At 34.1% G+C, this 21,769-nt stretch overlaps 1 protein-coding gene across 4 annotated transcripts in view; it reads left to right on the forward strand.

Annotated features, from left to right (window-relative positions):
* Window positions 1–21,769, forward strand: part of LOC113521621 (zwei Ig domain protein zig-8-like) — a 253,051-nt gene that overhangs the window by 212,245 nt on the left and 19,037 nt on the right. For all 4 annotated transcript variants that reach the window (XM_052899818.1, XM_052899819.1, XM_052899820.1 and 1 more), the window contains 4 exons: window positions 4,093–4,195; window positions 12,553–12,737; window positions 17,975–18,091; window positions 19,901–19,994. In XM_052899818.1, coding sequence (XP_052755778.1) covers window positions 4,138–4,195; window positions 12,553–12,737; window positions 17,975–18,091; window positions 19,901–19,994 — 454 coding nt within the window. In that variant the 5' untranslated portion in view covers window positions 4,093–4,137. The remainder of the gene's footprint in view (window positions 1–4,092; window positions 4,196–12,552; window positions 12,738–17,974; window positions 18,092–19,900; window positions 19,995–21,769) is intronic.

The following is a 21,769-nucleotide window of genomic DNA, read 5'->3' on the forward strand; positions in this document are numbered from 1 at the left end:
TCTAATGAGAAAATATGCAGAAGGAATTCAAATAGAAAAATGATATTGGAATTCATAAACCGTGGATATTAATTTTGTTCTTTTCGTGTTTTCCCTTACAATTACTTACGAGAAAATTCTCGGAAATCTTTTTATTGAGTTTGATACCTTCGCTATTTAACAAATAATTTTCATACAATTTTGGAATGCAAAACAAAATTCTATAGCACGAGTCTGTCCCATCAAGAAATTAACCTACTAAACAAGTCGACCAGTGGGTTCTTTGTTACCTTCTGCAAAATCCTCGTAATGTATTTTCAGTCCAGTTTTCTCGTAGATAAATAATTGAATTAGCTTATTGCGTATGTGAAAAAAACGAAAAGTCGAACGTGCTTTCTCGTTTTTTCGGTCATAAATGGTTGTTGATTCTCAGTCTGCAAAACCAATCTTCAATTTTGCTGTTATTTCATTAATCGCTATCGATACTTTTTCAGTCTATATATTGTTATTAAACTTCTAAGCATATTCACGTATCTACTCTCGTATTTGCCTTGACATCCTCGTTTCATCAAGGTTATTGAATTAATAGGTACTAGAGCTATTACGTGACATTGTTAGCGAAGCGAAATAAGCAGATTCAGTTCACGTTAGAGATTACACGAACTGTTTAAGTTTTGACGTTTCATTTGCACAAATATAGATAGATGAGATGACGTAGTGAAATCAGAATTTGAATTCAATAGTACACTAGTAGAATTGAATAGAAATTACGATAAATATTGAAAATGTAGGTTAGTCATTAAAAAATAGAGGCAAAGAACGAGTAAAATACTCGTTTAGAATAAAAGATAAAATTATGATATTAGTGAGCGAGTTTCTTAATAATGTATACTCGTATATTGTAAAAAAGGCGAAACAAAAAGATTTATTCGCTATAGCGATACATTGATCATTGAGTATACTCAATAATCAATGTATTTTCATATTAGGATTCTGGCGAGTCATTCATGATAAAAAGAAACTTATTTTCCGTATTAATATAAATAAATAAGAGGAAGGGGAAGACCAAGGAATAACTATATGGGTCAGATAAAGGAAACACTAGATGCCATGTCGTATAGGAGGGAGGTCAAAATTATGGCCTAGAGCTGGTTGAAAGAAATTGCATTAATTCATTGCAACAATAAGAGAAAACTTTTAAATGAAGCGAAAGAGAAAGAAATTAATCATATTTAATGCTATTAAGCTACTAAGCAGCTGTATTTTTGAGGCATAAAACCTAGGAAATAGTGAAGCACGATGTTTTGAACATTAAAGAGTTAAAGAATGTCGATCGAGCAGTACCTGAGAACACCGTGAATTAACAATAATAAAACAGATTTTTATTCATAAACAAATGATTTGGCCATTAAAGTTCAAATTAGATGTAAATAATCGTACTGTGTTCGACTATTCAGGTCTTTAGAATCGGAGAAACCACTAGGTCACGACTCTCGAAACGTTATTACTATAAATCTAATACACAGCCCGACTTCCAGATACGACGGTACAATATTGTGTTACACGCTCGATACAAAATTTGAAACTATAGGAGCTCGCATGTTACTGGAACACAGCCAAAAGGGGTCAAGCATTGAGCAGATCCGGTTACTTCATTAAGTAAACTATTGGGGGGACGAATGGTTCGAGACGAGAAAGGGTACAAATAGATGGGGGGAGAAGGCAGATACGTACCCATGGTATTTGTCAAAATAACTGCTAAAGTTCTCCGGCTGATTAATCATGAAGATTAGTGGTCTTAATAAGATATTCGTATGGATGTTTACAAACTAACCGGACGTTTGGGTTATGAATACTTTTTTGCAACATTTAATCTGTTGTCCCATAAAAGTAAGTCTTTGAAGACGTTTGACTATTTGATAAACTTGCCTGCTCTATTCATATAGAAAATTTATATTTTATATATGAATAGAGCAGACAAACTGCATATTGTGGCAGTACTTGCAGAAAACTCGTTATCTAACTGATGTGTCTGTTTAGAAAATATTTTCTTAAGGGATGCAAGCAAGTAGTTACACAGTTACTGCTTTTCAAAATATTTGATTCTTTTATAAGCTATGATTAAGAATAAATTTCAAAATCACACATATGTATTTCAGTAAATACTGCTACTGTTACTGTAATCTTAATATTTGATTCTAAATTAGTTCAATAGAGTCAAATTTAAAGCTATATATTTACACCTTTAAATTTGGAATTTCTTGATGTCCAAAGAAATTTTAAGAATCTGAACTTAAGGAAACTGTATTACAAATAGTATCCAAAGTGCTATTAATAGCTTTTGTAACATCATGGCTAGTAATGGTAGGATCAGTTTTCATATGAATTGAGGAACTTGCGTCATCTATTACTATATATGTCTGTGTACAAGATCATAAATTGATTAGTAACATTATATTACAAATATCCTTAGAAATTTCCAAGAATTTCATACCAATACCAAACCCATATACATCAACCACTAAAGTGAGAGGAGAATTTCTTTCCTGTCACATTTACCAACCCACCGGAATGTATTACACAACCCTATTTACAGACGAATGATCACACTCACATGGAAAATAAAATCAAGACAATAATGTGCTCAAACACCTCAGCATAAGGTTCATATTTCTTTACAGTGTATACTACATCAATGATATAGCAAAATAGTTTGTATCTAGAAGTAGGTAAAGTCGATTTTACTATCTAACGTAATAGCTAGTTTCGTCTATGAAAATAAATACTACAGAACGTAAAGGATGAAATAATGTTTGGATATGTCATTGACATTGTATCAGAAGGAATATTGTTAGTTGTAGCCATTGAAAGTAAATCTAATTCCACTAGGGTTGTGTAATTTTTTTTTGGTATTAAAACTTGCAATACATACTTATTTGTCTATATACATATGTAGTTAATGAACTCACTACGTTGCACTGTGCACTACGAGCTGCAGTCCGCAGTGCGAAGCGAGACACTGTACGCAAAGCGCCGTACGCCTCCCGAAGAAGTCTTTCGGATGAAGTTGAAACAATTGTCGGAAACAACAAAAACACAGCAGCATACTTAGTTGGTCTGGAATTAAATCTGGAAGTTAAAACAGCCAGCTCTATTACACAAAAAGTCAAACTATATAGGGTATATTAGAGTTCAACCTGACATTCTATGAAAAAGCGCGATGTAGACAAATTTACAAAAATTATTGTACCCACTTTAAATTGTCACTTCGAAGTTGTAGCTGAGAAAAACATTTTTTTTACGTTTTTCACAGCAACACCATCTAAAAACTGGTAATTTATCTAAGATTTTTATATATATTCATATCAGCCGTTAACTGTCTACTTCTGAACATAATCCTTCCCCTTGAGGAGTTTTGCCAATAGTTGCCGCGCTTGGCTGGCGGATTGGTATCTGGAGTTAGGCTTTGGTGATGTTTAAAGAGGGAAATTGCTGCCCATCCCTCGACCCTCCAACCAATAACGGCTATATCTCGCTAAATGATCTAGCTGAATTTTATTACCTTTATTATTTATGCTAGTCTTTCATTTAAACCAAGTTTCATTTAAAAGCCAACGGAGATTAGCAATGGGGTCTTAGGCTAATATAACAGATTTTTCTTAAAGTGATCATCATCATATTTATGAATTACATTATACTAATTAATAATGATGAATTAATATTTGTATTGTTTTCATAAATCAGTAATTCTTGCTTTATTTAATTTAAATTTTTCGTGTTTCACAAGCTTTTCCTTGCACATTCATATGCTGACTAAGACTACTTAAGTCCTGGCATCATGTGTGTACAATATTAAAATTCAGGTCACGGTGGTTAGGTTCTAATACCTCTATTTCAAAGCAAAATGTTCCTTGCGACTACAGGCAATAGAGTTTTTTTATGCATGTGCAGAAATGCACATTTCATTCAGTGTAGTGTACCTACTATAGAGTACAGGGGAATGGATTTCAAGAGATAGTGCATAGAGTCGAATATTCTCTGTGACCTGGTGCCCAAGATTCTTGAAATTTAGTTTTTATAATGTGCTAAAATAGAGTATAATTTTGTTCGCAGGTAGCCAGTGATGTGTGAGATTATGTGCAGACACGTGAACTAGCTATGACTGTGGCGTTCTTGTTCGGGGCTCTTGGTGCTTTGGCCCTTGTCACGCGTACAGGTAAGCTTTTATGTTGTTTAACTTATAACTAGCTATTATCCATGGCTAATAATCACTATGAAAATTGTTTCAAAATATTGGAACCGAACGAAACAAGAATTAGATATAGGATTATGACCAAATAGATGTAAAGCACTATTATTTGTCTACAAATTAAACTCGATTACAATATGAACTTATTTCATCATACGGGTTCAAATTTTCGTAATTAGATTTCATGGTAAACCCACTATTATCACTGTTGTCTCTCACCCTAGTTGGAATTTAAGGAAATTCATTCTTCGTGACCTTTATTCTCCTTAGCGTATCTAACATCTACTGCTGGAGAGACAGAATTGTTACAAACATTCCAATTGCTAGCAATTTATCCTACCACGTCAACCTCCACACGGTGGGAGGAAAAGAGATTGTTAGTAATGGAATCTAACAGCCCCGTTACTAGCAATATCAGGTTTGACCTCCACGCGCAGACCTTTGACACCATCATGATTAATTCTTATGAAATTCGTCATTATGGACCAACCAAGCTGCTTTCATCCTTACTTATCATCTCTCACTGGTACCCTGTCAACGTATACCGATAGCGCAGACGGAGTTACCATTTCATTCTCACCCATTAAAAATGCTTCACGCAGTTGCACTTGGAAACCGTCATGATTAATTCCTGATGAGTCCTTCATATATAGTCTAATTGACCTTACTTCTCCTTATCTATCATCCTTGACTGACACTCCACCAATGTATATAATCTAAACCAATAAGTACCAGTGAGGTCTTTATGTGTAGGTTTACATATGCGTGTGTACATGTAAAATGTGTAATTGTGTGATTGTATGTGTACCTGCGTACACGTGGGTTCACGATTGAAGTTGTCTTTTGCGAATCCAAAAGTATTTGTTTTATTAATATCACTTCAGCGGCATTCTAACGATGGCCAACCTTCAACATCGGGTCAATGTCCCTTGTTACTATCAAAGAGGCTGTTTAAAGCGAAAACTGATGAATCCCGAATTCGTAAGGCCCGAGTAGCTTTTGTTCAGCTAAAGAGACTACTTGAGATAAATCAGCCTTTGTGATATTATAACTGGAGGAGAGTTGATTTGCATAAAAAATTTTGAGATAAATTGTATTTCGGTGATTAATTTAACCATAATCGTTAAAGTGTAAACGGTGTCGGTCAATATTTACTACAAGAAGTGGTAATTTGTTAATAAAAGTTACTTGCACAATCTTTATGATATTTACCATAAATATAACTTTGTTTTTAAAAAAAAAACTTTTTCATCTATATTTATTTCCGCAAAAGAAGAGAACTTCAAGTGAGATGTTTATAGATATATCTTAATTTTACTTAACCTTCTTAAAGAAAAATGCAAATTCAATATTCACAAATTTAAAATAAAATCAATATTGAAGTAAGTCCTATAAATTGGAAACCGAATTGTGACATTATGCTTAAAAGTAGCGCCCATCTTCTAATCAAAGCCAAAAAATAAAAGAATGGTAACCGCACCTGCGGTATCAGTATATGCTTCAATTAGCTCCTCGTGACGAATTTATTAGGAATTAACCACGAGGGTTTCTAGGGGGAACCACGCAGAGATCAACCTTATAGGGTACATTGCTACCAATGAGACTACAATCCCTTTGACCCCTGTGAACTATAGTTAGCTTGACGTGTCATAATTTTGTAATTTAAGTAAAGGTTGAATTCAAGGGCAAGATTTCAATAAACTTGGCATTCCAATATTGAACGTATGAAATTAAATCGTTCGATTATAAGACCTTATTGTACTAATTAGGGCAAAGAACCATTTTCAACTCTAATCCACTTACTTCTAGTACTATTTTCATATTTTACGCCTTCTGTACTTATCGGTGTCAGCATCTGACCTTTAGCTTATATACATACTAACTCATTAGACTGTAATCAGACCCCAAACTCTCTATATAATTATCCTTTCCAACTATATGGAGCAATAAATATGACAAATTGCGTGCCTACAGTCATTTTAATACATTTTTATATTCTCAAAACCACTTATAGCATTCCGCATAAAGTAAAGTATCGCTGTCATTTAAAAAGATAATGAAAAAAGCCGAAACGAAACGGTCTCGTGGCGTATTGCCCTCAAATCCTCTGAATGACGGTTTGTCATGATCCACTTTAATCAAGGCCCAGCCTCCATTAATGGTCTTTGCAGATTTCTCTATATTTGATGAAAAAATGTCAGTTGGAATAGACGTCTGAAGCTAAATGGTCGGGCTTAGGACTGTGATGGGACAAGCGTCGAGCAAAGCGGAAATTGCCCTCTGAGTACAGTCAATATGCCAATTGTAATTTTTACTGCTTTGAAATATTCGTAAGTTTTGTTTAATTAAATGTATTATTATTATTATTGAAAGATGGGCTTTTTCAGACAGAATGACCTGTGACACTGCGACCTTTCCATGATCTTTTGTACTCGCCCTTTTTAAAGTTCGTTGCTAATCCCTAACAATTATAGGCATTTTAAGATGTCTTTTGTAGCGACCTTTTTTATCTTCTCAGGATATAGAGTATTTTCCAAAGAAGATATATCGTTTATGAATGAGTGGGCTACAGCCACACATTCAGTGCTGCGGCGTTTCTTCCTCACTGTGACAAAATCTGCATACACTTTTTGGGCATAAGCCTTGTTTGGGCCATATGCTTGTTTAGTTTGCAGTGTTTATTTTATTTTTTATAGTTAAATGTAATGATATACTTTCTTATGTTTTTGTGTATTACGTGATATTTTTATAACTTGGGATTCGATTTTATTGATTCATCATATCAGCCCTTAATTGTTCACTGCTGAACATAGTCCTCCACCAGAGACTGCCATTGGAATAGTCCCGAGCTTCCAACATCCACTGACTCCCTGCAATGTATTTGAGATCGTCGCTCCATCTAGTGGGAGATCGTTCTACGTTACATTTATCTATGGGGTCGCCATTCCAATAAGCTTATTTTTCGAAATATGTTGATCAGTTTGGTTCTTTAGTGGATATCCTCATTTCGGATTCTATCACGCAATGAAACTCCGAATATAGCCCTGTCCATAACTCGCTTTAATTGATTCTTTTCAAGTAATTTAAATAATTTATCAACTTTAAAAAACTAATTTAAGAAGCTTAGTATTTATGCCTATATTAATCCTGTCTGGCTTTGTAACCAAAAAGTAAATTTATTTTTCATTTTTTTTCATTTTCATTCCAACCTATATGTGCAATCAACAAAATTCAACAAGTGAAATGTAAAAGAATTTTACAATATTTAATTTTTAAGCTAGAATTTTAAACTATGCAACCATTGCTCTTTTATTTTGGACTTAATTAAAAAAAAAAGACCCAATCCAAAAGGTCTATTTACACCAGATATTTTATTCATGAGAAAAAATATTAAATATTTTCGTTTAATACAGCCAAAAGCTACGAATTGCGCCGTGTTCACGTTTCTTTTTATTCGCAGCTTAATACGACTACAATGCAATAAGATTCCAACCACAGGCAAAACAGGCTATTGCAGAAAATTATAAAATTCACAGAGGAAAAGTCTTATGATATGGCTCTTTCTTTATTTACTCGATATTTCTTGATTTTTAATATTTCCTGTTCTATTTTTTTTTTATTTATTTATTTATTTTTAGATAACTGGGATCCATTCTTGTTAGTAAGTGTACTTAAAAACTATGTTAATACTTAATTACTAATAATGATCTAGTCCTCTCGGAGAGCATTTCTATACTCGTTTAAAACTTAACAAGGCGGTTTTTTACAGCTTCATTTGCATAAATTATGATACAAATTTTCTATATATTTAATCTATAGGTATATATAAAAGAGGATGCTGACTGACTGACTGGCTGGCTGACTGACTGACTGGCTGGCTGACTGACTGACTGACTGACTGGCTGACTGACTGACTGGCTGGCTGACTGACTGATTGACTGATTGACAGACTGACCTATAATCGCATAGTCAAACCCGCTGAATCTGCAATCTTGGAATTTTGTTTATAGACTCATTATATAGCATAGATGAACAACAAAAAAATACTTTTTAAAATTCATCCCATAAGGAAGTAAAACGGGGTTTAAAATTTAATATGCAATTTTGTCTGTTTAATATATAATTTTATTGCATATAAAATAATGTATTTATAAATGTTGTGAGCAAGCGTTGACTTATCTCTGACAGAGATCTCTTCCAGTCAATTCAATACAGTGAGAAAGCATTTCGTTAGCAGGTAGCTAAAGTACTACAACTATTAATACATAAACAAATATACAGTCAAATAATAGTAATACACAAGAAATTATAGATTTAGATTCATGGTAAAAAACAAAACCACATGCGAACATAGTTACCATAAAATCCATTCATATAATCACCAAATTTCATTTAAATCCTGAATGAGTTACTACATCGGGACAAAGGTAAATCGTTACGTATGAGTACATTATTTTATTTCATTTATTTCATATATTCTAAATTTGTCGTGTGGTCCCGGCATAGAATAGGCCACCCCTTCCTTTCCCTTAGATGTCGTAAGGGGCGACTAAAGAAAGGCAAGGGATAGGCAGCTGTCCCTCTTAAAACAGTTCCTAAGCCTAACTGCGGTTGCCAATCCGCCTGTCAAGCGTGGCAACTACTGGCAAAACTCCCCAAGAGGGAGGCTTATGTCCAGCAGTGGACAGTTGCAAGCTGATATGATGATGTTATTAATTATTAATTTTATTTATAAATATCGCATTTTTTTATAATATATGGCTGTTATCATACATTACTCTACTTTTGTAATTGTAACAAAGTTGTTTTTTGTTCCAATAAAGGTTATTATTATTATTCACTCATAACATTGTTTAACACTTTTTTATACACAACAAAATGACGTCACTGGTTAAAACGTATATTTGTGTAAAATACATTTTGTTGCTAGCAACACAATTCACATCTATATATTTTTTTTATTTAATAACAAGCATGACAGCCAAAGAACTTAAAACAAACAGCCACGTACATTATAGAGAAATTGTATTTTTCATAAAAAGAACATCGCTTTAAAAATTTCATATTCCATTCCTGCCAACACTCGCACACTAACCTTTTGTTGCATCAACGACTATGTTAATATTAAGTTACAAAGTACGCTATCTTTATGTCGTTATGGCACATACAAGAGCATAAAACAACAAGTATAATAATTATTTTAACATGCTACCGTTCAACTTTTGTCTCGGCGGAGCATTATTGCCACCGTTCGAGGCAAAGACAGCCATTGTTCTCGTGTTGAATTATGACCGCAATATATTTTACTATTAGAATACTCGGGCCGAGGAGAACGCTGTTTGTTGTGTCACGTGACTGAGGATCTAATAAAAACGTTATAAGTAAATTTTTTTCGAATTTTAAAATTCAGGAATGTTCTATATTGTGCTAAATTTCAATAAATATGCTTATTTTTTTTAATGGGTGATAATGGAATGTAACCCCGCCTGCACTATCGGTATAGGTACACTGGCGAGGCATCAGTTAGTGACGATAGGTGACGATGAAGTAGGTCAGTTAGTTAAGATTTAGCCACGATGGTTTCCAGGGGGCACCGCGTGGAGGTCGACCTAATAGGGTATATTGCTAACACTGGGGATGACAAACCCTATTACTGACAATCCCTTTCCCCCCAAATATACTTATCGATTATAGATATAATGAATGAATAAACGAAAGAAAGAAATAATACATGAAAGAATTTTTTTTAATTCACTAATTCATATTGACAATATGACAATCACATAATGACTTATATAGCATACATCATCATCATTTCAGCCATTATCCGTCCACTGCTGGACATAGGCCTCCCCCATAAACAGCCATAAGGAACGGTCCTGAGTCACCTGCATCCACTAACTCCCTGCAATGCATCCAAGGTCGTCACTCCATCTAGTATATTACATTACTAATACATAAATAAAAGATTTCAAATAAATAATATTAAGGCTGGTCTCTCCACGTGGTTCTCATTCAAAATTTGCCATAATGAGATAGTAAATTTTTTTTTAAGCAACTTACAATGGCAGACAATCTGACGGCCCACCTGATGGAAAGTAGTAACCGTCGCCTATAGACATGAATAGTATACATAACAAAGTATACTGTTTCGCCCATGATATCGCCCCATGCGTTGGCATTCCTGAAGACTCAGGTGTTATTCTTCTGTACCCTATAAATTCACCGCCATATCCCATCCTTCAAACTGAAACACATGCAAACACAACTACATAAATTAAAAGTTTATTTGTATCTACTGAGTCACATTATAAAAAATTAATAAGTATAAACAAAAAAAAAATAGAAACATTTGGTCACCACTAATTTAAATTACTATAAGCTAGTGTTGCCAACATTGTACTAAAAATGCTTTTTAATCTACAAACATTAATTTATTCTCCCGAAATGAAAAATGCTTTTCTAAAAAATGAAAGATTATTTCCATTCGTCTCGACGCTGAAACCTGTCTTGTTAAAAGGCTTACCTTAACCAAGTCAATTCATATTTTATTGCAACACTATGTCGACAGTGATTTTCCATTGCTTTTGACCTAATAAATAATGAATAACCCATGCGACCGACTTGCGCTGGAGAAATCAAATTTTCTCCAAGAAATTTCCGCATTCTGAGACCTCTGCTACTCTGCACTTTATAGGTTGACTGGGAGAGAATGCTATTAGCTTTAATTCAGTTTATTATACAACACGGTGTATAATATAAAGTAATAAAATCTATTTTATAATAATTTTATAGTATTATATTTATAGTTTTATATATAAAGTCTCTTCTTCAAAATTTTCTCTTACGGATTTTTTTTTATACAACTTAGAATAGCAAACAAGCTAACGGCCCACCTGATGGAAAGTGCTAACCGTCGCCTATAAACATGAGCAGTACCATGGATATAACAGTGTATACTGTTTCGCCCATGATACCTTCCATGCGTTGCCATTCCTGAGGACTCAGATGTTATTCCTCTGTACCCTGTAAATTCACGCCATATCCCACCCTTCAAACCGAAACACAGCCATGCAAATACAACTGCTTCACGGTTGAAACACGAATGGGACAGAGGCACTGAAGCAAACGACTTTTGTACAAAGTCTCCCAAGATCTTACGGATGATAATGGAATGGTAACTCCGCCAGCCAGCCAGGAGAGATCGCGTGGAGGTCGACATGCTAAAATGTATTACTAACAGTAGGGTTGTTGACCCTCAATATTAACAATCTCTCCCTCCTCTTCCTCAAGAGTTTCAATACTTATATGCATTTCTGCTTCCACTTCCGTAACTAATTCAATCCATACGTGTATACCCCGATTTTTGATAAATTCGGTTTCTCTCAGAGATAATATACGATCGATCTGATCAAAGATATAAAGTAAAAATTATAGAAAAAAAAAGCAAAAGCAACTTTTTTATTATAATCATAATGGAACATAATCCAGCAAATCCAGCTGAAACAAAAAGTAACTCAATTTATAATTTCTGGTTTGCTACTTAAATTTCTATACAAAATCATGAAGACCCTAATTGAAATTTGAGTACTTCGTGAAACCGTAGACTTTCTTGATAGAGGACAATGATCCTTAGGTGAATGGGACTTGTTGTAGTTTGCTTATCCTCTAGTTATGATACCTTAGATCCGAGCAATTCGAATTTCGGAAGTCAGGCTCAAGGGACGGTAGTTTAGTGCTATTGTTTATCTATTATAAATTTTAATATTATATGGAGAGCAACTGAAATTATAAGCGTTCTTTGAAGGTAGTCTTCTAACCGAAACTGATCCTTGTTACCAAAGAAACGGGTCGAAAAGCCACACATACTTTGTAGTTTTTTAGCCCTATTTAAAAAATACAACACAAAAAACATGAGCCAAGAGAAATAAAAAAAAGATGATCCTTCAAAACTAACATGATACCTCGAACTGTTAAGTACATTGCAGGGTACAGAAGCATAACACCTTAGTCCTCAGGACTAGCAACGCATGAAGAGTATCACGAGTGACACAGTATACTCTATTATGTCCATGTACTATTCGTAACTATAGACTGCTTTTTCCACTTTCCATAAGAAAGGTCGTTAGCTTGTTTGCCGTTTTATGTTATATAGAAAAAATAGTATGGGAGACTTAAATTTTTTGTCCTTTTAGAATTTGTGTTTCGAGAATTTTCTGAACAGATTCTTAGTTTTACGATACAGCTAAAGACTTGGATTTCAACTTGTATATAAAAATAAAATCTATATAAAATATCATTTTAACATGTAAACTGTTCTGCAGGTTGCACAGACAATGCAAATGGCCTGGGCAGCGATGGAGTACCAGAATTGGACTACACCGATGTCGATCTTGGCTTGACGCAGCGCGGACCACATTTCGATATAGCGTACTCGAAAAACGTGACGGCATTAGTTGGAAAGACAGCACAACTGAACTGCAGAGTTCATGATCTCGGAAACAGAACAGTAAGCTTTTATGTTATGTCGTATTTTTGTATACAAAACTCATTTATCAAAGTTAAACTCTGTACAGGAGTCATCCACTTGGGCACCTCTGCCCTATTCGCATTTCCCCTACCATACAGCCGTGTTTGTATCGATTTGATGGATGAGTGAAGAAAGTGATGTTTCGGGACCCATTAGTGTTACAGTATGTTGTGATGTCTGCAGTGTTTAAAAAAGTTGTTTTCGTGTTTCAACCGTGAAGCAGTTGTGTTTGCATGGCTGTGTTTCGGTTTGAAGGGTAGGATATGGCGTGAATTTACTGGGTACAGAGGAATAACACCCGAGTCCTCAGGAATGGCAACGCATGGGGGGTATCATGGGCGAAACAGTATACTCTGTTATGTCCATGGTACTGCTCATGTGTATAGGCGACGGTTACCACTTTCCATCAGGTGGGCCGTCAGCTTGTTTGCCATTCTAAGTTGTATAAAAAATGCATTGATTAGTATAAAGATCATATATTATGTAGATTGGTGAATTGGTGGTTCCGATTGTCTTTTCATCTGTCTAACTTATATTGTTTTATCTCAAGCATCAGTCTCTTATAATTATATTTATAGTTTGATTAATGTAAGCATGTCTCATTGTATTTCACTGTGATGAATTGTAAAGTGAAAATAAATCAATTATTTTTTATTTTACAAAGTTCGTTTACTTCTTGGAGTTAGTAATAATGTAGTAGGTACTAGCTTTTATTCGCGACATCGACCGCGTAACCGAAATATATTGAATGACCGAGATGAAAAATAGTTTTAAATATCTTCATCCCATATATATAGTACGTGTATGTCAAATTTTATAGTAAATGCTTAAGTAGTTAATGCACAAAAAGACATATAACAAAGAAATATAAACTCACTTTCACATTTATAATTATTAGTAAGGAAACATGTTACAAGAGTCGATAAAACAAGCGGGATTCCTCTGCTTTTGCAATAGTTCATGAGATGTTGTTATTTTGTTCTTTCTGACTGTCTATAAGATATTTCCATGATTATAATCATCATCATCATCATCATTATCATATTTCCCCGTTCGATCCACCGACCCACCGTCCCTTGACGGGGGCCGAAGTCTGGCGACCGAGCCGAGGTTCGAGCCACTTAGGCACCCTCGGGCGCACACCGCAGTCCATTAGAAAGAGCTGACACCTCTGTCGCTCCCCTCTCGCGGGCTTGGAGTGCCATCTGCACTCGCCCCGGCTTACACGCGTTTGGTGAAGTTGTAAAGGCCATTTGAAGCCAATAACTAAAATCATCATTTTAGCCGTTAACTGTTCACTGCTGGAAATGAACATTTCCCTTGGGAGGGATTTGATAGTAGTTACCACGCTTGGCAGACGATTTGGCAAACGCAGTTAGGCTTTCGTGATATTTTAAAAAGAACATTGCTGCTCATTCCTCGACCATTAAATTCCATTAATGGCTTCTTACGACACCTACGGGAAAGAAAAGGATAGCCTATTCTATGCCAGGATTGTACGGCTTGATAATATTATGTAAAAAATCTATGTTAAATAATCAAATATCTAAAATTGTCTATAACTCTATTTCCACTGAACATTAATTAAATCCTCCAAAACTGTAACCCGAAATTGCTAGTTGGTAATCAGCGAGGTCGAATAATCCACTATAATGAAACAAACAAAATAACAGTACAGTAAACGGTCCTGAATCGCAAATCGTTTAGATTATAATTGGTCCGCTGTATAGGCTTTGTTCTCGAAACACAATAACAAAATAAATAACTTCCCACTATTTTGGGTTAAAGGCTGCTAGGTGTTGTTAGTAACAAAATATTATGACAATGAAAAATTCTAATACGAAATTGGACTTCAATATAAACATATGGTCGCTGTGTGTGCCACGGCATAGAATAGGTCGTGAGTGTCGTAAGAGGCAACTAAGGAAGGGCAAAAGGTGGGCAGCAGCGTCCTTATTGAAACATCTCTAAAAGCCTAACTGCGGTTGTCAACCCGTCTGCCAAGCGTGGCAACTAATAGCAAAACTCCCCTTATCGGAAAGGCTTATGTCCAGCAGTGGACAATTAAATAATAATAAACATATGAAGAAGACTTAGAAAAAAAAAATCGTGTAATGAGAATTGTGAGTTCTTCGTGAACTTGCTGCAATAAATTTTTATACGGAATCTTTATTTGAATGCTTTGTTCTAATATGGAATTAAATATTTTCAAACGTGTACTAGGTTCCCCTAGTACATTTTATCTAATTATGTTAATTTATTATCATTTATTTCTTTATTTCATTCAACAAATTAAACCTAAATTTTTTTATGCAACTTAGAATGATAAACAAGCTGACGGCCCACCTCATGGTAAGTGGCAACCGCCGCCTATAAACATGAGCAGTACTATGGACATAATAGAGTATACTGTATCGTCCATGATACCCCCCATTCGTTGCCATTCCTGAGGACTCGGGTGTTATTCCTCTGTACCCTGTAAATTCATTGCTATATCCCACCCATCCAACCGAAACACAGCCATGCAAACATAACTGCTTCACGGTAGAAACACGAATGGGACAGAGGTGCCCAAGCAAACGACTTTTGTACAGTCTCCCTCTGGTGATGATTATACAACACTTTTCTTCTTAGAACTTATAATTGTTATAATTATTCTCAATACAATTATTCTCTTTAAATATATACAGTGAAAGCTTTGTATGTATTTGTATAAGAAACACGAAAGAGAAGACATTCAAGTTTCTCGTACTTAAAAAAATCTTTTATATTGTTATTTTTACGTTTTTTTTCTTTTTTGTTATGTCATGTAAGTACTTATTTTTCTATATTTATCATATTTGCTGTCGTTTATTAAATGTATCATTTTTTTGTGGAAACTTATGTTATTTTTGTATTGCTTATTTATATGTTCTAGGAATTTAATGTTTCACTAATAATGTAAAAATATAATACATACTAAAAATATATAAACATTAGGTATATGATATAAATCATAGGTAGTTCCATGGAAACGTCGGAAACCAATATACTCATAATGTTAAAAGGTGTGGATGTAAGATCTTTTTCTACTGAAATACATATTGCAAACGCAAACTGTATACATACATACCAGAGGTAGACTTTGTACAATAGTCGATTGCTAAAAGTCATAAAAAAATCGAGGTTCTGACTGTATACAATATAGTTAATTTTTTTTTACAACATAGGGCTAAACAAGCATGCGGCTCACCTGGTGGTAAGTGACTACCGCCGCCCACGATCACCCACAACACTTTCTATCTATCACTATCTTTATGTAGCCTATAAAAATTATAATAATAACATTTTAAAATTAATACCAATAACGTATTATTTGCGGAAAATATTTCCCTGGATTTCGACGACCCATGATAAAGGTCCCAAGTGTGATTTCCTTTCGTGGTAATTCAGGAAATGAACTTTCCTAAATTTCCTTTGATCTGGGTGTTTTGGGACGATGAGGCACACAGATGTTGATTAGATGTTTGGCTGGTTCCTTATAAGATATCCTAGCCCGAAGACGAATCAATTGGTGTGAATGTGTGACGCTTATTAATTGCATGCTACAGTATATGCAGTATGTATTACCATGCACACATATTCTGCAAATACATGGCTTACATAAATAGCAATTTTATTTGCAGACATAACGCGTATCTTGATATCAATCTGACAACAAACACTTTTGATATCTAACCTTACTCTGTATGTTACGCCAAAAACTCAGGCATATTTAATACTACAGAAAACATTGCCCTGCTTTCTCTGTAGCCGTGCAAAAATACTTTCGAATTACTTTTTTTCAGTACAAATGTAAACTTCAAAGCGACTGTCATAAAAAGCCTTATCATGCCTGGCCTTCTTTAAATTCAAATCCGAGGTTGCAAGCCCTTTCTAAATCCTATAACAATCGTGCCATCTAAATGGCTTCACGTTGTCAACCTTTTCAACACTAAATAATGCCTTTTGTGTATATTTTGAAATCTGCTCTTAGATATTGTAAGCGCTTTTCAAGTACATGATGCTATATTGAATGTAAATGTGCATGGAGATACTATTGTTCTGATTGAAGATGTAAACGAATTTGCTTTTTGCTTCCTACCTCACAAACGGTTCAGGTTGAAATTTTATTTTAATATCTTTGACAAATCGTGGATTTACATACGCATATGAAAATGAAACTGCTTGATCTCTGTAATAGGAGATATTTGCTAAATCAAGGGTCTTATTAAATATCACAGAAGCCAAAACACTACTGTTTACAATTTTTATTTGTCTATCTATATGTTTGTTCCGGCATAACGCGAAAACTCTTTCAACAAATTGGATATAGTTTTCACAATTACGTTTCTGATGGTAAATTTTTACCATGATGAGCCATCTAGATTTTACTATCAAAATTCACGTGTACAAAATCGTTTAACCTCTAATAATGATTCACTGATACCTTGAAAGACGTCTGGTTATATGAATCGGGAAAAACACACACCGGGAGAAATTTCCAATACAATAATGCGTACACTTGAAATACCCTTAAACTCGACTGTTTAGCTGTATGCCCTTGTTATACAATACCGGTAGAGGTTGTAAATACAGCGCCTGTTTTCAGCAAAATAAATAAAGGAAAATATTGCGCGAAATAATACTTTTAGATTTTGATTAACACAACATTCAGCGTAATTCGCTTGAAAATGTAATTACGTATTCTGTTAAAAATAAAATATCATACATTCTCTTTGAATACTATATTTTATTTTTTTATGAATAATAACATGAAACATTTTTAAGAGTAGACTTGAAGAGCATCTTATATCTCTATGGACATATATTTATTTATCTATATGTATAGGTATATTATATGTACATGTGTATGTATATATTTATGTATATGTATATGTGTATTTATACGATTAATGATAATGTAATTAATTTAAGTTTATCTAGTTACTTTGTTTAAAAATTTTTTACAATATTGTACACTGTTCTACCCACTGACATTGATGCTCCTTTCCACTTTGGGTTTGCTAGAACAGAACTCTTTTAGAGTTAAGCTCGCCTTTGTACATTTGATTACCTCTGTCATGTTTTTATAAATAATTGGAATGTACAATAAAGAATGAAATAAATATAAATAAAAACATGTAAAGTATCTAAGATCTCTGTAATTTTTTTAAACATTTCTTTTTGTTATCCAGGTGTCATGGATTCGGCATCGAGATATACACCTGTTAACTTCTGGAAGGATGACATACACGTCCGACCAGAGATTTATCAGCGTACACAATCCTCACACTGAGGACTGGATATTAAAAGTGAGTAACTATCGGATGCAGCTATAGAAAATTCTTAGCGTAATGTGAGAGCTAATTTTCATTCAGCAATGTGAATTGCTAGTTTCTTTCCTAAACCTCTTTTGACGCATAAAGTAACATACTTTTTATATCGGCTTCAACTTATTTAAAGATGATTGATGGAGGTAGCCTTAAATCATTCTCTAGTAGTTTGTGGAAAAGGTTTTTATTCAACAGTACACAATAAATGACTACAAAAAAGAGTCAAAGGGTTTATAATTTAATAATTTCAATGAAATTTTCAACAGCAGACTCGACGCTTTATATATGAAAATATAAAATGTCGTATTTTATCCCGAAAATGTGAGTATCAAGCGTTTTACTGAAATTAAGTGTATGATGACATTATATTTCGCATTGTGTATGTCTCTTATATCGATAAATTTGGAACAATTTTTACAAAGCCTGTCAGTATCCAAAGAATAACTTTGAGCTTTCTTTTAAACTACCTAGCATATATTTACAAGCATTTCTTTGATTGTATCTAAAACGTTATTGAGTAGTTACAATCCTTTATTGTGTATTTATAGTTCTTTTCATTTAAGAGTTTCCTCTTGTCGGTGTAACTAATTCATGCATCTTCCTCCAGCCAGTTCTATCTCAGGCCATATCCTTGACCTCCCTATACGACATGACACCTAATGTTTATTTATAGTTTTTTTTTTTTTTGTAAATAAAGTGTAATAAATATGTAATCGCACTCATAGTCCCCAAGATACAGGTCTGGCCTAGTTTGGGGACTGATGGTAATGCAGATATTTCTTCGTTGAATATAAATTGTAAAAATTGTAAATTGTACCTTATGCAACTGTATCTTTCTTAAATAATTATTATTCTTATTCTTATCCTCGTTATGTAACTATTAATCTAAACTATGCAGAGATTAAATGCAGATGAGCAGAAGATAACAGGAAAAATGAATGTACTCAAATTTAGTTGAAAATTGCATTGTCAGTTGCAATGTTGCAACTAACGGTTTGTTAGTTAATAAAACAGTAGATTGGACCTTTGTCGGATTTTGATAAATAAATAGACACTGAAACAAAAACGCTAACTGATATTAGTCCTTTGGTTGTGTAGTTGGAAATATATTCAAGTTAAGGTTAAAGTGTACAGACTCCAGTCCTATTAGTAGAATCATGTTTTACATTAAAAATTATTTTTTATGAACATTTCTTGTCGCGAATATTCTAAAAATTTATAGTTAGTCAAAATTCACATTTAAAGGTAGAAATTGCATCATATTATATAAAACCACGAACAGACTTTAATGAAATTTAGTAGTAATATATAGAAATGTTTTTTCCATGAAAAAATATAAAAACAATGCCACGCGAACGATTTTGCGAACAGTATTAAACCAGAGCGAGACTTTGTACAAAAGTCGTTTTGTCCCATTTACGTTTCTACCGTGAAGCAATTACTGTTGTGTTTGCATGGCTGTTTCGGTTTGAAAGGTGGGATATGGCGGTAAATTTACAGGATACAGAGGTGAACACCTGAGTACTCAGGAATGGCAACACATGGGAGGTATCATGGGCGAAACAGTATACTCTGTTATGTTCATACTGCTCATGTCTATAGGTAACAGTTACCACTTTCCATTAGGTGGATCGTCAGCTTGTTTGCCATTCTAAGTTGAATAAAAAAAATAAACCTGTGCATTTTTCATATTGTTTTTAGAAGCAGTACACAATTTCCGCTAACGTATACATTTTAAACGTTTCAAATGCGAATTGTGGATATAAATCTTTTAATTCTATTCCGCAGATAAGATTCCCGCAACGCCGAGACTCGGGCATTTACGAATGCCAAGTTGGAACTACTCCGCCCATCGGACATCGAATGTTCCTCTCCGTCGTCGGTAATTTATACTATTTTCTTTTTAATATCCTAATACAATTTTAATGTTTGTGGTGATTTCTTCTCAACCGACTTCAAAAAGAAAGGGATTCTTAGTTCGGTTGTATTTTTATGTTTGTTACCTCATAACTCCGTTAGCTGTAAACTGAATTCGAGTATTTTGTTTTTTTTTTTAAACACGGGGCAAACGAGCATGTGGCTCACCTGATGGTAAGTGACTACCTGCCTACCTGGAAATACTGCTGCTGGAAGTTAATTCCAAAGAGTGGTTGTGCGTGAAAGAAAGTAGAAAAACCCACGGTGGAAGACCACGCCACTCGTCCAGATGGTTGGTTATTTGAAATATGGTAATATACTCACGGTTTGATTTCAAAGAATTTTTATCAAAATTGATTCTGTGGGCGAAAGGATATAGAATGGTATAGAAACACGGTATTTTAGAAAGATAATGTAATTATATAAAAAATAAACAAAGAAAACCAACGCAGTAAAAAAGCGAACAAAAAACAAAACCTAAACTGACACAGACTTCAAATATAAATAAAACATATTTTTAATAAAATTAAAAAAGAAACTAAAAATGTGCGTCGTGCACAGGTTCTGTAATTTAGTTTTAGAATCAAAATAACTGGTTATATTATAATTGAAGTCGATTTTTTCGAGGAACACAATCCTTAATTTATTACGAAAAACGTTTGTTAGTTAATCAGGGATTTGAGTGAAAATGTACATAGAATTTTATATGTTACAAATAATAATAAGGGGGAAAGGGATTGTTAGTAATGGGGTCTAACTGGCCCATGGCCAGCAATACACCTTATCAAGTCGACCTCCACGCGGTTGCCCTTGGAAATTGTGGTTAATTCTAGTAGAAATCGTCACGATGAGCTAACTGACATGCTTTCATCGTCACCTAACATCTCTTACTGTTTATGTTACTGTACACTGGAGTTTGACAGCCCCATTGCTAGCAATATGCCCTATTAGGTCGACCTCCACGTGGTTCCCCCTAGAAACCATCGTGAACAATTCTTGTTGAATTCGACACGATGGGCCAATTGACCTGCTTCATCCTCACCTATCACACTTCACTGGTGCTCCGCCAGCGTATCCCGATAGCGCAGGCCGGGTTACCATTCCATTATCACCCATTAAAAAAAACATCTCTTACTGGTGCCCTGCTAGGGTATATCAATAGCGCAGGCGGGGTTATCATTCCATTATCAACCATTAAAAAAAAGAACAAATAATAATGACGGTCCTGAAGTCATTACTAGTGATTACTAATGACCTCATTAATCAACGTCACGTATTTTTAGTCTTACGCACACTAATTGTAGAGAAATTAAACAATATAATCATAATATAGCAGCCATTGAAATGACGAACGATGACAATTTTAAGTGAATTTTTAAACACCTAAATACTATAATATCTTCTAAAATAAATTTATATAAATAGGAAATATTTATTTCTGTGTTTTTTGGATAAATTCAAAAAAAATATTTATTTATTTATCCAACTCTTTATTGCGCCAAAAACATAAAAATATACAATGATAATTAGTAAATTTAAGTAAAATACAGTAGCATGAAGTACAGATCAAAATACACACTTAAAGGTACAAAAGGCAGTCTTATCGCTAAGGCAATCTGTTAAAGACAACCATTGATTAAAGGAGAACAGATAGCTAGATGGCGCCAGAGTGAATTAGTAATTTTTACGTGCAAAACAAAACTTATACTGCATAATAAAATAGATGAAATACATATAATT

Source organism: Galleria mellonella, unplaced genomic scaffold, assembly GCF_026898425.1.
Source record: "Galleria mellonella isolate WM207_F2 unplaced genomic scaffold, CSIRO_AGI_GalMel_v1 utg63, whole genome shotgun sequence".
NCBI classification, from domain to species: domain Eukaryota; kingdom Metazoa; phylum Arthropoda; class Insecta; order Lepidoptera; family Pyralidae; genus Galleria; species Galleria mellonella.